At 52.6% G+C, this 14,887-nt stretch overlaps 6 protein-coding genes and 1 non-coding gene across 7 annotated transcripts; 3 read left to right on the top strand and 4 right to left on the bottom strand.

Moving 5' to 3' along the window:
• Positions 1 to 3,063: 3,063 nt before the first annotated feature.
• On the top strand, positions 3,064 to 3,611 carry BO95DRAFT_450671 (arsenic resistance protein; the record flags this gene model as incomplete). The annotated part of the gene is made up of 2 exons (XM_025588020.1): positions 3,064 to 3,228; positions 3,252 to 3,611. 2 exons carry the CDS (start codon positions 3,064 to 3,066, stop codon positions 3,609 to 3,611), a joined length of 525 nt encoding a protein of 174 aa, XP_025445689.1.
• BO95DRAFT_439906 (bZIP transcription factor) lies at positions 3,370 to 4,633 on the bottom strand. Its single transcript, XM_025585831.1, has 2 exons — positions 4,537 to 4,633; positions 3,370 to 4,472 (listed from the first exon to the last, which is right to left on the bottom strand). Exons 1-2 carry the CDS (start codon positions 4,558 to 4,560, stop codon positions 3,750 to 3,752), a joined length of 747 nt encoding a protein of 248 aa, XP_025445688.1. The 5' UTR covers positions 4,561 to 4,633; the 3' UTR covers positions 3,370 to 3,749.
• Positions 4,634 to 5,277: 644 nt separating this feature from the next.
• BO95DRAFT_439904 (uncharacterized protein) lies at positions 5,278 to 6,719 on the top strand. Its single transcript, XM_025585830.1, has 3 exons — positions 5,278 to 5,964; positions 6,074 to 6,155; positions 6,225 to 6,719. Exons 1-3 carry the CDS (start codon positions 5,412 to 5,414, stop codon positions 6,337 to 6,339), a joined length of 750 nt encoding a protein of 249 aa, XP_025445687.1. The 5' UTR covers positions 5,278 to 5,411; the 3' UTR covers positions 6,340 to 6,719.
• Positions 6,620 to 7,435, bottom strand: BO95DRAFT_29202 (uncharacterized protein). Its single transcript, XM_025581717.1, has 2 exons — positions 7,399 to 7,435; positions 6,620 to 7,341 (listed from the first exon to the last, which is right to left on the bottom strand). Exon 2 carries the CDS (start codon positions 7,260 to 7,262, stop codon positions 6,756 to 6,758), a length of 507 nt encoding a protein of 168 aa, XP_025445686.1. The 5' UTR covers positions 7,263 to 7,341; positions 7,399 to 7,435; the 3' UTR covers positions 6,620 to 6,755.
• Positions 7,436 to 8,180: 745 nt separating this feature from the next.
• BO95DRAFT_460598 (uncharacterized protein) lies at positions 8,181 to 9,021 on the bottom strand (the record flags this gene model as incomplete). The annotated part of the gene is made up of 3 exons (XM_025588745.1): positions 8,181 to 8,743; positions 8,800 to 8,815; positions 8,875 to 9,021. 3 exons carry the CDS (start codon positions 9,019 to 9,021, stop codon positions 8,181 to 8,183), a joined length of 726 nt encoding a protein of 241 aa, XP_025445685.1.
• A 708-nt stretch (positions 9,022 to 9,729) lies between these two features.
• Positions 9,730 to 9,800, top strand: BO95DRAFT_t67. Its single transcript has one exon. It is a non-coding gene; the product is annotated as a tRNA-Gly (tRNA).
• A 288-nt stretch (positions 9,801 to 10,088) lies between these two features.
• Positions 10,089 to 13,564, bottom strand: BO95DRAFT_439901 (putative C6 transcription factor). The gene has a single exon (XM_025585829.1). The coding sequence runs from the start codon at positions 13,493 to 13,495 to the stop codon at positions 10,349 to 10,351; it is 3,147 nt and encodes a 1,048-aa protein (XP_025445684.1). The 5' UTR covers positions 13,496 to 13,564; the 3' UTR covers positions 10,089 to 10,348.
• Between the last annotated feature and the right edge of the window lie 1,323 nt (positions 13,565 to 14,887).

Here is a 14,887-nt window from a genome sequence, read left to right as displayed (position 1 = left end):
GGCCTCCACGATTAAGTCGTGGTCTCCCTCGGGATATTCTCTTCATCCCCCCGGAAAGTGGAACCTCCTGTCCCTCGCTGTGCCTTGACTGGTCTTCTGCCTTGGATCGTCCCCCATTCTTCCCCAATCAAGGCTCTCGGCAGTCGGCATTGAGACTGCATGGATTTCTCATCCATGAGTCAGTAACTAACTATACGTACGGTACGGGCTGACGACATTTCCCCGTGGTTTAGCCAGATCCAGGGTTAGCTTGGGAATTCTCTCGAACTCGGCCTGGTGCACTCGTGAGAGGATGTAGAGTATCTGGGCTGAGGTTATTCCCGGTGCGCATTGACTCCGAGCAGGCCCAGCCAACATCAGGTTTGCAATGAGATGTGCTATTGCCTTCCCAATCGATTAGAGGGCAGCGATGCAGGCAATGCGATCATATTAGCCTATTCAAAGGGATAAAGACCCGACATTTTACCCAGACAGTCTGAGAGGTAGACCTTCTCTCGCAGTTCGTCGAAATTTCCCTGTCGGATACCCTGCAGTTTTGAGCTCGGTCCGCGCAGGGAATTTGGGGCGGGCTGGGCTGGGCTGGGGTTGCGGGGAAAGCCTCCGTGGGGGTTTGTTTTTTTTTTTTTCTTCCATCATCGTCATCCCGAAGACCACGATTCCGGGACCAAACAGTCCCACACTAAGCGACTAACCAACAACCCGAGGGCTAGACACAATTGTCTAGCACTTTCTAGTCACACAAAAGCCGTACATGCACTTGGAAAGTGGAGAGTATTTCTCCGTTTCTCCACATAGCCTCTCTTCGTATTCTGGCAGGAAAGCGATCTAATGTGGCACTACCTGAGTACTCCGTATGTACTCCGTACTCTGCCCCCCTCGTGGACTGTCCAGGGTTCTCCGCTATCGCCTGATACCCCGGAACGCGAATTCCCCCGCGGGCAGGACACCACCCCGGCCGATAGCGGACCCGGCACCGGAGGGTTCATGCTTGCGATGAAGAGACCATTGCTGCAGCGCAAGTGGTTAGGAACAAATTATTTCTGTGCTTAGTCGAGTCATTGAACTGTTCATATGGTCATGGTTTCTATGGTAGCTTTGAATGGCATAGAGGTTAGCTACTGCCATTGTCGGTTGTCCAGAGACTATAGACCTCCGCGGTATACTCCCGGGGCCATTTTGATAGCAATATCGAGTATAGTAAATTGGCCCATCGTAAGCGACAACACGCACATCTCTTCTTTTTCGCGTAGGCACTCTCGCAACCTTGTAAGACTCGGCCACCATCATACCTAGAACCCAATCCTATCTCCCACCCTCAAGATCTGCATCTAAGATCAGAAGTAGCCAAACCCATGGAAGAGGCAAAGAAGCAACAAAACACTTTGCATCTAACCACAAACACACAACATGACCAATAACCCAATCCAGCACCGTTCAAATCCACCTCATACTGTACCGAAACCCCTGCACTCGCAGTCATATCCCGAGCCTTCTTATCATGAGCCTAGGCCAAAGACCGTCCCGTAGAACACACCGATGTGAAGTATCCAAGCACAAACAACACCCAGGTATAGTCCACTGCAACCCGTGCCTTTCCCCGAGAATCAGCCCCAGCCAACCAACCGACTCCCCGAGCCCTAGCATCGGCATCCCTCCCCTCCCCTTCTTCGGGGATCTGCAGCCCTCAGGGCTCAGGTGACTTGCATCTCGGGCTCATTCGCCGAGTTCTTCCTCCAGCCTGGTGCAATGCAGTGCAGCGCAGCCTTGCCGTCCCATGCACCATGATCTTCCCCCGATGTCTTTTCCTCCCGACTCGTCGGAGTCCCGAGAAAAAAGGCGTCGTGGCGCTAGAAGATGGCATCTCGGTCACCGAGGAGTACAGCAGACAAGAGACCTAGACAGTACCTGATGGAATGTGCCCCTTTCCCCCCCCCCTTCTGACCTTGTTCTATTCCTAGCGCAGTCCAACAACCTCGTTTTCCAGGCGCGGGAGCTTTCTAGTTGCGGTTCAGATGCTATTTATCTAGCCCTGTCGCTCGATTTGCAGGTTGTATCTTAAACATTTTATTGAGATAAGGTTGGCCGCGGCTGCTGCGCTACACAGTCCACCTTAAATTGCATCCCAGGCTTGCAAAGGCGGAAGGTTTGTATGAGAAAGCATACCGGCAAGGTATCATTTGTCTTGATACATACCCTGTGTGCATATTTTAGTGGGTCAGCGTAATGGAATGTGTCCCTTCCCCCAAGATTCATTCTCCTCTAGGATTTGATTTTTGAGCAGGATGTCTCTAGTACTCCGATTCTTGATGGCATGCTCTGCCGGTTCTTAATTTCCTGAATCCGAATATCCTCCACCAGGTGAACCTTGCGGTACTATAGGTCACATGACATTAGAGCATGTCACTCAGCCACACTGCTTGAGCGACAGCCCTTCTGGCCGCTGTACTACTTAGGTATGCACTCAAGAGAGCGGAGTGAGCTTTCAGGATGTTTGCTCTGTGAATGAAAACGACACACTAAAGCAACCGTCTTTTACTGGGGATTTGAGCTTCAAACCAGCACAAGATGAACAGAGAAAAGAAGCCGAATATACACCGCCGATTTGTCCCCCACAAAAAAGGAAGCCAATACCGGCGCCCTCAAAAGACCTGGAAGCATGTAGTGAGAGCGAGCAACACCATGATGAGCCCTATGTACTCGAGCCCAGAAGCTCGCTACTTCTTTCTTCCAGCAGCTCCATCCTGGACCGCTTCATTGCCTTATGGACCTTACTGGCCATGGTAGTAGACATCCACCTGGGAAATCTCGTCCCCAATACTATTCGAGACCTGGAGACGGGCAATCGTCGGGGTTGCTGTGCCGATGGGTAATAGAAGCCCCAGCAGGCTTGCAGAAACCATGGTGCATTCGTGGGGTGTCTAGGGATAATTTCATAATCTAATACTGACAACAAGCACGTCAACGCAGCACTCGGACCCCTGGTCATGATGTACCGCATCCTCTGACTTGAACAATAATGGCGAATACTGCGCCATCCTGGTGGCGATCAACTCTATACTGCAGATGGTCCTTTTCGCCCCGGTTGCGATTCTCTTAATTCGCATCATTGGCGGATCACATCGGCACGAATTGACGATTGACTATTCCCTGGCCGCGAAAAGCATCGGGGTATTCTTGGGGATCCCGTTGGGAGCAGCAATTGTCAGCCGCATTACCTGCGCTTTTGGAGTAATAAATGGTACGATGAGCAGTTCCTGAAGTGGATCAGCCCGTTGGCCTTGATCGGGCTGCTCTTTACGACTCTGCTGCTGTTTGCTGCTCAGGGAAAGCAGGCGGTGCGCCAGATCGTTTCTGTAGCCAGAGTGGTGGCGCCCCTTGCAGTTTACTTCTCGGTGAGATTTGCGGTCACGCTCGCCGTGACACGACGATGTGGCTCTACATACCGGCCGTCGTGCACACAAAGCTTCACTGCGGCAAACAATAACTTCGAGCTGACGATCGCGGTGCCAATTGCCACATTTGGGGTGGAGAATAATCAGGCGCTGGCTGCTACCATTAGGCCGCTGATTCAGGTACCGGGGTTGTTGGGATTGGTGTATGCAATTCGGTGATATGCCAGGAAGCGGAGGTGGGAGGCGCAAATCCTAGACTCGTTTCTGTTCCTCATTCTGATATAATAGACCATAGAGCCATCCGTGCCAGCTAGGGAGCCAACCCCTGAGGTTGGCTGTAGATGTTAGAGAGGCAACTTAGTTGTTGCTAATCTCGTCAAGAACCTGGAACAGAATCCGGTTCTGCACTCTGCACCCCTCCTCCGTGGTGAGGCCCTTGGAGAAGCCCTCCCAGAGCTTGCGTCTGATCTCGTCTAGCTCGACACCCCGCGTGTTGTACTGTGTTATGAGTTCGTCGGCGATGGCGCAGAGAGTGGTATTAAGGACATCTCCACTATTACTATCTGGCCATGACGTTCCGCTTTCGTCGGGTGAGCAGCCACAAACTGACTGGCCGTGGGATTTCTCTCGATTATTCTTCATCGGTTGACCGGGGAGGTCGACGGTAGACTCGCTCACCTGATCGACCGGCTTCGAGTCTGGGGGTGGCGATACTCCAGCAGTATCAGGAGTGGTCTCAGAACGACAAGTCTGCTGGGCACGGCCACGACACGATCGAGCCTTCACGCCAGACTGCGAAAGACTTGGAATGGCAATCTTCTGCGTTGGGCTTGGGTCATCCACTGTCTTTTTTAGATACTCCTCGATCGCATTGGATGATATGCCCATATCCGACAGTAAACTTCTTAGTCTCCGATTCTCTGCGTCGAGACCTTGGACCGTCAGTCGGTGTTCGACATCCTTCTGACGGACTTGCTCCTGTAGGGAGATTAGTTTCTGTTCTAACTCGCGAGTATGCGCCTGCTTTCTGGCACGGCTCCTTCGTTGGTTCTCTCTGATACGTGCAAGTCTGTCTGCAACCTGCGTGTGATGTTTGGTCAGAACTGTAAATAGCTTGACAGAGCGGGCACGGAGTGCTAGAAACCTTTGGAGGCGATGGCGAGTCCATTCTGCAGTGAGTCGGGGTTTGATGTCTGAGCAACAGAGGATTATTAGGAGCCAAGCAGCATAATTCGACAACCCGTGCGAGGAGCTAGGGAGTAGGTTCATATGCAATCGTGATGCAAGATTGTCCCTCACTGCGTTACTGGCAGAAACTGGATGCCGTAGTCGCCCCGTGCCCGCGGCCTCGGGGTCCATTGCCCAATTAGGACGTCTAGGGCGAAGGAACCGGGAGGTCTGGAACTCGTCAGTCTGAAAGATTGAAACGAGATTAGGGATTGACACAAAGCCACTCGATGACCGACCCACCGACTGGAGGTCATAGCTCAGAAACTTCGGTACGATATCAGATCAGATATGGGAGCCCTTTAGATCTGGATTTTGGGGGATTATGTGTGCCCATCCAAGCAATGTAGTGCCAATAATATAGCACAGTGTACAGTACATACGTTGTATACCAGATACCATGAATCAATTGTGAAGAAAGGTGTGTCTGCTGCCCACACCATGTTCAGGATCCTAGACGTCGATAGCTTCTCCCAATATGAATATGACAGATCCAGCCGCAAGACATCAATGGAATGATTCCATGGAACAGACATAGAAGCCGCGACGAAGCTATGAGTGGCTGCAGGTCTGCATGCAATCTGCCCGACGTCACTAGCCGCCCTCGGGGTCAACCCATTCATCACTTATCGTTCATTCAAAGAGCTCTCAATCTCCATCCAACCTCCTCAATTCCATCAATTGACGACGACGACGACGACCACCATCCTAGCCTCCACCTAGCACTTCCTCCTCCTCATCTCCCACAACACCAATATTATATCCGAATCGACACCAACCAACCAACCAACCATGGTCTCAACCCGCCATCACCCCGACGATTTCCCACCACCTCCAACCTCCCCAACCCCAAACACCAACACCAACGGCAACAACAACAACAACAACACCCCCCAAAAATGGGTCCACACCCCTTCGACCCCGATCACGCTGTGGCTTCTGTTCTCCGTGCCCCTCGTCCTCTGGGACGCGGGCTACGTCCTCCTCCGCCCGCACTCCATGCCGGGCCACAGCCTGCACTCGCCGCTGTGGACCCCCTACGCGCTGTACGGCACGATCGACTACATCTACGGCTGGCCGGCCTTCAACGCCCGCAACGGCTTCACCGCCGCGCAGACCGTGCTGAATCTGTTCGAGAGCACCGGCTACCTCTACTACCTGGCCGTCGTCTACCGCCACGGCACCAGCCTGACCGCCAACGGCCGCGGCGGCCAGCGCCACCCGCACAAGGGCGTGGGGTGGTTCCTGCGCGAGACGAAGGTGGTGGCGGGGCGGACGGGCGCGCTGGCGTTGCTGGTCGCGTACAGTGCTTCGGTGATGACGTTGGGGAAGACGATTCTCTACTGTAGGTCTCGCTCACCCTTCCCCCGCTTCTTTTTCACCTCTCCGAGGGCTAGGGGGAGGGGGGAGGTTGATAGGGTGATCGATTGCTGATTTTGATCTCCAATTCACAGGGTTGAACGAGGTGTTCTCCGGGTTTGACAACATCGGACACAATGATTTCTGGACGTTGGTCTTCTTCTGGATTATTCCTAAGTAAGTTGATCTCCCCCCCCCTCTTTCCAAACTTATGAATGGGCTAGAAGGCTGATCAGTCAATTGCAGTGGTCTATGGATCGTCTTCCCCAGCTATAACATCTATATCCTTGGAGTGGAGATCGTGGCAGCTTTGGAGACCTCGGTCCCGCGGCAACGGGTCGGGCGACCCAAATCTTCGTAGGCTCAGTTGGCCCAGCTGGATGTGAGAGTTGAAGAGATGCATTTGATGGCAGAGCCTCCAGTTCTAGGTTAGGGCTGTGTAGGGTTGGGATAAGTGATTGCGGGCAAGTATATAACCAAGTCCAGCATGGCATCATTCTCATCATCCCCTAGCGATTCCTATTTGAACACTTCAAGTGAGAATTCCTGGAACCTGGAAGGGCCTAGATTTCCACGACTCCCTATCGATGTCTTGGTGTTTCTAGATGATGGTCTTGAGGCCCTCAGAGGATTCTCTTACCCAGCACCTCTCCTATGTACGTACTGTACCCTATGTATCCTTCATGTATGGTACTGTTACTAGCTCCCATCTCTCATGCAGACCGAAAGAATAATTTTTACCATGGAAGGGGCGACACTGCCAGGGGGCTGTAGTTATTAGTATACCTCTTTCCTCCAGAAGAAAGAATAATGCAAGAGACCTATCCACGGCGGACTGTGCACCTGCAACCTGCCACCTGCCACCTGCCACCTGCCACCTGCCACATCTACTGGGCGTCCTATCCGAAGGTTAAGCGAGGGCCACCGTTCCTTATCTCGTAGGACTGCAGCGCCCGACATGACAGGCGAAGATCGCACCGTTCCGGTTGATCTCAGTTTCACTTTGGGGTCTGTCCCCGGGCCGCCGGCGAGTTTGACGTCTTCCCTGTAGGAACGAAAGACAACCAGCCCACCACTTCGATGCGGACACGGTGACAAAGCAAATCGTAGAGCTTGTTGGTGCCTGGTGCCTGGTGCCCTGATAAGATAAAGACCGATCAGCATCAAGGTACCAAGCACAGCCCTCGAGATTTTCGATACTACTCTCTGACAGTGTTCCCTCGTCTCGCTCTCTTCGCCTCTTTCTTCTTTCGAAGGCGCGGGCCGAGATAAAGCGGGGACCATTCCAGTCCCAATGTTGTTTCGGGTGGTGGCCAAGGCTTGGCGAAGCCGGTCTGGCACCTTGGTATACAGTAGTAAGTTACTAAGTTAACGTTAGTTACCCTCAGGTATGCCCGTGGGCAGGGTTGAAAATGCTAACCGCGGTGATGGGCGGTGAGCGAGTTGCTTGCCCACTGAGGCCGCTACGACGCATCAATCTAGTTTGACATAACTAATCATCTGCCAACCTCTTGAACCAAAGTAACTTCTAACAGTCCTTCAACCATTTCGACCTCCATAGAAAACACAACATAATCCACCTAGCCTCTCATGTTGGTGCCGACTACAAATGACAGTCTTTGAGTTCTCCTGGTCAGATCAAAACAGCTATACAGCTTCCGCAGAAGGGCATATATTGATAATCCATTCCCGCTGAACCTGTTCTCTTAGCTTTAACTCACTTATGCCTATTCTATGACCGGTGTTCTTGATGACAGCATCACCAAAGCAGGTATAATTCAGTCTGTCTTCCTTCTCTTCACTTCGTCATCCTTGGCCTGACTCAAAAGTGCGCCCCTCTCCTCTGCATCTATACCGTAGGGTGTGTTTCGCAGCCAGAGAAATCCACGCAACCAATAGGACTGCGGTTAAAGGCACACTGATGACGAAATAAATCCAGACTTCCTGGCGATTATCCTGGAAACTGAACATGTTCGTTGAGAATAGCGTGGCCACAAATGCCCCTGGGAGAAAGACGATGGTGATGACTGACAACGTCTTCATTGCTTTGGAGTCCCGGAGACCTTCCCTCGCTAGCCTGGACTGCATATTATTGTCAAATTGAGCGATCAGACCGTAGAGCTGTCGATGGATCAAAGCACATCAGTCAGATGATTCTCATACAGTGATTTGGAAACAACGCCGTGGTTCTGGCTATGGCGATCAAGCGGGCGACTTTACCACGTTGCGTTGACTCTCCACCTTCAACGGGAGGGTCTGCATGTCGAACTCGCGACTCTCTGACAGTGCAGCAAGGATTGCAATTGTCCTCATGGCTGTCTCATTTGACTTGGTGTGTTTCTTCAACCGTTCCCCGAGCTCTTTCTCGAATCTCCATCTCTGACCTAATTCGACGAGTTGCATACTACATTCATGCAGCGTCTTACTGAGCAGGCGGTGTGATTGCCTTGCATCATCGGGCTTGCTGATTCCCTTCAGCTCCTTAAGTAATCCGGCATCCACCTCGCGCAGGGTCCGGAGGATTTTCTCAAAGGTTCGTGCAGTGAACTCAACGTGCGCTTTGTAGAGCTCGACCGGCAGCAACATCGGATAGATCTCGGAGGCTCCTCGGATCGTCGTATGGACTCGTTGGAAGTCAAAAGCCTTATCCGCCTGAATAACGCCTGCTATCCGGCAGAAAGAATCACGACCCGCCGAGTTTGGCTCGATGTAGAGAACCACAGACCAGAAGCCTGTGTGGTAAGAGGGCGTTTGGATAAGACATGCTGGTCAATCTAGTGAGTGAGTGTTGCTTGGCTAAGGAGGAGGAGCGTTTCCGTACATATCGCTTCTTTACTCTGAGTGGTCGATGAGAAGAACTGGCATGTTCCTCCTTCGGTCAAACGAGCATAAGAACAGTCCGTCGTGGTGGTGCTGAGCCGGAGCCAGAAGAGAACCGAATCGAGATCTTGGCAGATGCCGCGCGACGGATGCCCGGGGCGGCCGGTACAAGGCGAAACTCGAATATAACAAGGCTGGCAGGCTTCAAAGTCTTGGGTCTCATGAGTCCATGTAAGATTGGGACCAATTCGACTTTCACCGAGCTTAGGGGGCTTGGACGCCTAAGGGGCCTTTGGTGGTTCCACTTGGTCATCTCACATTACGCTATACCCCAAGTCCGCGTAATGACTGAGAAGCCAAGGATCTGAGAGAATTAGAGAGTTCAAGGCTGGAGTGAGCTAACTATATAGGTCTCTTGAATCATGCGTCAAACTATTGAAAAGTAACGACCTTACTGACAAGGTATGGTTGTCATGCGGGCGCCTAACTACTGTGACCAATAGCTTCGCTGACCTGCGCTGTAGCTCTGCAGGCTATTCTCGCATATTTTCCTCTTCTGCCCCTCTCTTGAAATCCGATAAGATCCTGTTGATGGCCCTGCTTCTCTCATCGAGTGCCTGGCAGATATCATTTGTCAAAGCGTGTTCCGGGCCACCCAACCAAGAGGGCTCCTCTCAATTATGGTCTCCCAGAACTGATTCGCACTTTAACCCATGGAAGCCTCCTTGTTTGCCTAATAACCAAGATAACTGACGGACACTAACAAGATCAACAAGATCAGAACACTCCATTGCTCAAGTCCGATCTTTACCATCTGTCCTGCTACAAATGAAAAGCTGATGAAACAGGGCGGAAACGAATAGTAGAACGCGGGATATCCAAGGCAGCACAATCACTCTTATGACGTCTCTATAGTACCTAGTATCAATTAGCATCATTGGTCTAGTGGTAGAATTCATCGTTGCCATCGATGAGGCCCGTGTTCGATTCACGGATGATGCATTGAGTATCTCGTTTTCTTTTCATCTCCGGATGTTTTATTTCGGGTGGAATCAAGACGGTTCCTCTCTAGTGATTGAAGTCGTCCTCTCGTTTTTTTTTTTGTTTTTTTTACCTTAAAAAAAACAAAGGCCACTTTTCACAGCCCAGTGTCGGCACCGGTGACATGAATCGGGTCTCTCGAGTCACCCATACACCGAACATCTCAGTAGTGTCGGTTTTCCTAGGATCATGACCCACCCTCAATGCTATCGGACTAGTCCTCAGGAAGGGCACACCAGTCTAATAATATCGCGAGTATATATTCCTGGTATATAGCACCTACATAATACATTTCAGAGTGACGGGGCATAAAAGCATCACCTCCACCATGCAACCAGCCATCCTTAACTCATGGCACTTTAACTCCGGTTCTTTCCTTCCCGAATACACAAAACCGCCGGTTCAACCAAAGGAACAATCAGTCGCCAATGTACGAAGATGAAAAGTAAAATTATCAAGGGCCAACTGCACGAGTCAGAAAGAAAGATGCCACACGGCATGCCAGATGATCAGGCATGCGAGCCGCGATTCGTCCCCAGTCCCATGTCGTACGCACCCATGGGCATAGCACCTGCACCCCCGAAGCCAGAGAGATCAGGTCCGCCAACAGGATTGCTGGTCGGCCCCCCTGGCTGTGCTGCTGGGTCGAGGTTGACCCCTGCTCCGGCACCGACCGGATCGAGGTTGAATGGAAGGAACCAGGCACTTGGTTGATAGTATTCCCCTGCCCCGGATGGCGCGTTGGGGTCTATCTGCCCGGTGAAGATAGTAGAAGTCGGGTCCTGGGTAGGAGGCATGTCAGGTGGCACCGGGGGCATAGCTGGCTTGTCAGGTGCCGGAGGCACAAATGCCGCGGCAGCAGGATCAAATTCGCTGAACGAGCCATACACAAACTGCCGATCGAGCTGTGGGAGCTGATCAGCAGCCGGCATGGGAAAGTCGAACGTGGATTGACCGAACGGCGGTTGTCCATTGCGGTTGTTAAACATGGCGGGTTGAGGGAAGCCTGTTCCAGTGGTGCCTAGCATTCCCGGTGCACCCTCCATAGTCACCTCACCCACTGACTGTGGCGGTGTGGCTTGGTCAAAGCCGGCGACACTGTCGCTTTTGCCGCTTCTCTTCGAGGATCGGCGTGGCATAGTGGGTTGTGGAGTGGGGGACAGGCTGGCGAAGAACTCTTCGACGCTTTGAAGGTCGGGTCTTTGGCTCATTACTCCTTCGTCGTTCTTTGACTTCGCCTTCGGGTCGGGCTCCTCCCAGTGAGATCTCGACATGCCATGAGGGTACTTATCGAACCAGTCGCCATACTGGAACATGGGAGTGATCTGCCCACCGTTCTGCGTCAATACAGTACCTTTGATAGCAGCGTCTGCAAATTGTCGATACCGATCCTTGGCGCTCTCGACCATATAATGGAACATACCCCAGTATTTCTTCATCTTGTTGAGGTAACGATATGTGTGACGTAGGTTCTCCTTGGACCGTGCTTCCAGCTGTGCGTTCTTGGAGAAGATTCCCCAGATATGAACCGTACTGGCGGAATATGCACAGTATCCGGCAAACGGAACTGTCAGAGGATAGGCCGAAGCACGGTCAATCAGCACGGAGATATGATGAGCTGCTTCTACTGCGGCACGGCCAGCGTTGCTCAGGAAGACCTTGGGCATGTCCCGCGGTGGTCGCCCGCCTGGGGATAGTGGAATGGCGAACTGGTTCAGGAACAGCATGTTTTGGTGAATAATGATATGCAGAAAGAGAAACTGGTTCGCAATCCGATCGGCTGCGTGGATCTGAAGATTTTCATAGTTGAAAGAGAGATGGCTGGGGAGTGATGCGGAAAATTCCTCGATCTGTCGCTTGAGGCGCATGTAGCCAGATTCAGGCGACCACAGCGGTTGTGTGTCTCTTCGTTTACCTCCTAGGTTCAGATAGTCGACTATGCGTCCCCAGATGACAACAGCACGGATAATGTAAGCCGATACTCCCATATTGTCTCGAGCGTTGGATAATTGGCCCACATCGTCGGGTACTGGGTTCAAAACAACGCCGTCTAGATCTTCGGTTGGTCCTGGGATCTCCATCTGGAAATGCGTCTCTTTGATCGGGAGCTGGATCTGCAAGAATTTCTCGTTACCAATGGGCGGACGCTGGCTCCCAGATGAGTTATATCGATCCATTAGAAAGCAAGCCCACATCGTTCGTCTTCGGATCTCACGGTCAGTGAAGCTGAGCTGCTGGGAGCCATTGCCATTTTTCTGAACAAGTAGAGGGTCATATTCGAGCTCCCGGTGCAATTGTAGAGCGTAAGCCATGCGCAGTGCTTGTCCGCCAAACGACCAACTCCGGCCGCCATGACAGGTACCAAATTCGTGAAGCCCCAATAACAAGAATACCGTCAGGATGGTAATATTTGGTTCGTCATGGCGACTCAAGGCGATCGCGGCGGCGGGGTTCGCCCAATTCTCCCCGCGCAAGAAGGGCGGCTCGGAGTTGATCTGCGGGTGCGTCGAAAACCGCGCCGACACGGCACAGACCGCTAGGATGAGCACGGGCGGTACCGTCCTCGCCTTGAGCCTTCGCATGAAGCTGGGTTTGTGAAGCAGTAGATAGGATTGGCCATAGACGCAGTCGAAGAATACCTCCGCCAGATGTTCTTGAATCTCCAACGAGGGCAGGAACTCGGCCCCCTCCGTCATCAGACCCGAGGCATCGCCGGGCTTACTCTCCCGGCGCATCGGAAAGGTGTCCTGCGGTCCTTCGCGACTGCCCCGGCCCCATTCATCCAATTCCGCCGCGAAGGCTTCCTCCGCCGTGCGCTTCTTCTGCGCTTTCGAGGTCTGTCCTGGCTGCGGGGGCCGGACCACCGACCGACCAATCGCAGCCATGTCTCTCGTTTCTTCCTTCGGGATGGTCTTGATCACCCGGTCCTCCATGCGCTTCAGCCGCTTGTCGAGCATCGCCATGTAGTCGGTGCGGGGGGCCGCTTTCCTCGTGGTAACCTTGTAGACGCAGGGAATCCGGGAGCGCGAACAATGCTTGCAGGCGGGCTTCTCGCCGGAGCATCGGATCTTTTTACGTCGGCAGGCGATACAGGCCAGAGGTAAGCGCTTGCGCTCCTTCCCGGCCTTGGTCTTCATCTCGCTCCATGCGGGTTTTTCACTCTGTTGTGCGTCCGGGTTGAGTGCGGAATCCCCGGGGGGATCATCTCGATGCGAATCGTTCCCAGATTCCTGCAAGAAATTGGAATCTCCAGGTGCGATGACACTGCCGGGATCACGCGAGCTGGCGGGGCTGTGGGTGTCGAGGTCTTCGGGGAGAGTGATGTCGTCGGGGCCAAAGGCCAGGCCAGTGGAGGCCAAAGGGGAGTCGTCGGACTCGGGAGCCATCATGATGGGTGCAGATACCCCAAGGACCAGACCCGGATCATCGTTTGGCGGGTTGGGACTTGTGGGTGAAGGAAGACGGGGCCACAGGGTCTGGGGGTGGTAGTTGTGGGGGTGGTTGCTGCTGTAGTGATGGGGTTCTGCGGACGACGGGCTGAAACCGAGAGATGGCGGTGGTGGTGGTGGTTGTGGTGGTGGGTGTGGGTGTGGGTATGGGGAAATCGAACTGGCAGGGTCGCTGACTGGTTGCTTGGCGTGACTGGCCGCCTTCATCCTTCCTCACAAGTTGGCCGATTACTAATGCCCAATGGCTCCAAGCTCTTTAGCAGACTGGCTAAAATGTTGGCATGAGAAGGGGATACGGATACACCGGTTGGTAAGAGCCGGGAGAGGCGTCCATTTAACCCGACTAGTTATATTTTTTTGGTGAGTTTGACGGTTGCAGAGTCAAGGTCCCGTGCAACCTCGCTGCACGCCTTTAAGCCATTGCCTCATGGGCGGGCCGCTCCGGATGATTCATGAATCACTGTCACCTACATGTCATGTACAGTGACCAAGCGTCATGGATGTCGGCCCCAATATTTAGAAGATGTGCAGGTACTCTAGGTAGGTATATGTCGATAGTATATATCTTTGAGTGAGATATGACTAGTATAATAGTCAATCTTCCGGTATAGTTCGGGGCCCCGGTTGATCCCTGCAGCAGCAGCCTTCCCATCTAGTTCCGAGTGGGGGACGAACGAGAATGCCCCGCAAAGTATGGAGTAAGCTCAGCATACTCGGACTGGACAACCAACCCCTTCTTTCCTGGAAGCACATCCTTTCGTTGCTGAACTGACTCTGACAGGTAACATACTATTTCCTCATGATTTTCTTGCTAGTTTGCAGGGTATAATCCAATATATTGTCCACTTTTCTCCAAAGGTGCCAGGTGGTACAGTTGGCACGGCCCCAGGTAGCGACACACGCTCAATCACAGAGAGCTACATTTTTTCTTGAGTTCACAAGCGGGGGGATTACCCCGGTTCGAATCCGGCTCTGCTCTCTGCGTCTTTCCTACGCGGCAACCTTAGCACGGAGTGGGAGTCTTCATCGCCTCCTATAGAGTACTTTGTCACCATATAGTTGCGAATAGGATATGGATTCGAAGACAGCTGTTCCACGTGAAATGGTGGGTGTAGTACTGTGCCTATGTATAGGTACGTCATAGCTCGAATAGCTTTGCACAGCTGGAGACGGAAAGCGAGGAGGTCTGATACCGTAGACAGTCTCGAGGCTCAGCGATACTCATGGATCGATTCCTCTAGACACTTTCTTAGCCCGCAGGTTGCGGAATTCTGACATTGAGCTAGTATATAGTCTAGTGAAAGGAAAGACCTCTTGGCGTACTTGGTGAGATGGTACAGTTGGCACGACCTGCCGCAGAACGCAGAAGAAAGCTACGATGCTTTTTTGTTCTCTGCTAAGAGCACAGGTTCGATTGTTGGTCAGCTCATTCTCTTTTTGCTTCGTGAGCGTGACTCTTACATCGTTCGCTGCGGCCAATCTTATAGATACTGGACGAGGTGCCTTCCTTTTAAGCACTTGATGCAAAACCAAAACTAAGTACCTCGTCGTCACACAATCCATGTCTTTCACATGTCGCTGTGAAGACTATCTACAACA

Source organism: Aspergillus brunneoviolaceus, assembly GCF_003184695.1.
Source record: "Aspergillus brunneoviolaceus CBS 621.78 unplaced genomic scaffold BO95scaffold_11, whole genome shotgun sequence".
NCBI classification, from domain to species: domain Eukaryota; kingdom Fungi; phylum Ascomycota; class Eurotiomycetes; order Eurotiales; family Aspergillaceae; genus Aspergillus; species Aspergillus brunneoviolaceus.
This window is presented reverse-complemented; position numbering and strand designations above follow the sequence as displayed.

Coding starts and splice junctions, on each gene's coding strand:
- BO95DRAFT_439906 (XM_025585831.1), bottom strand. CDS start 4,560: ATGGACTCGCCATCGCCTCCAAAG. Junction 4,473..4,536: donor ACTCGCCATCGCCTCCAAAG/GTTTCTAGCACT, acceptor CATCACACGCAG/GTTGCAGACAGACTTGCACG.
- BO95DRAFT_439904 (XM_025585830.1), top strand. CDS start 5,412: ATGGTCTCAACCCGCCATCACCCCGACGATTTCCCACCACCTCCAACC. Junction 5,965..6,073: donor GGGGAAGACGATTCTCTACT/GTAGGTCTCGCT, acceptor TCCAATTCACAG/GGTTGAACGAGGTGTTCTCC. Junction 6,156..6,224: donor TTCTTCTGGATTATTCCTAA/GTAAGTTGATCT, acceptor AGTCAATTGCAG/TGGTCTATGGATCGTCTTCC.
- BO95DRAFT_29202 (XM_025581717.1), bottom strand. CDS start 7,262: ATGGTCCCCGCTTTATCTCGGCCCGCGCCTTCGAAAGAAGAAAGAGGC.
- BO95DRAFT_439901 (XM_025585829.1), bottom strand. CDS start 13,495: ATGAAGGCGGCCAGTCACGCCAAGCAACCAGTCAGCGACCCTGCCAGT.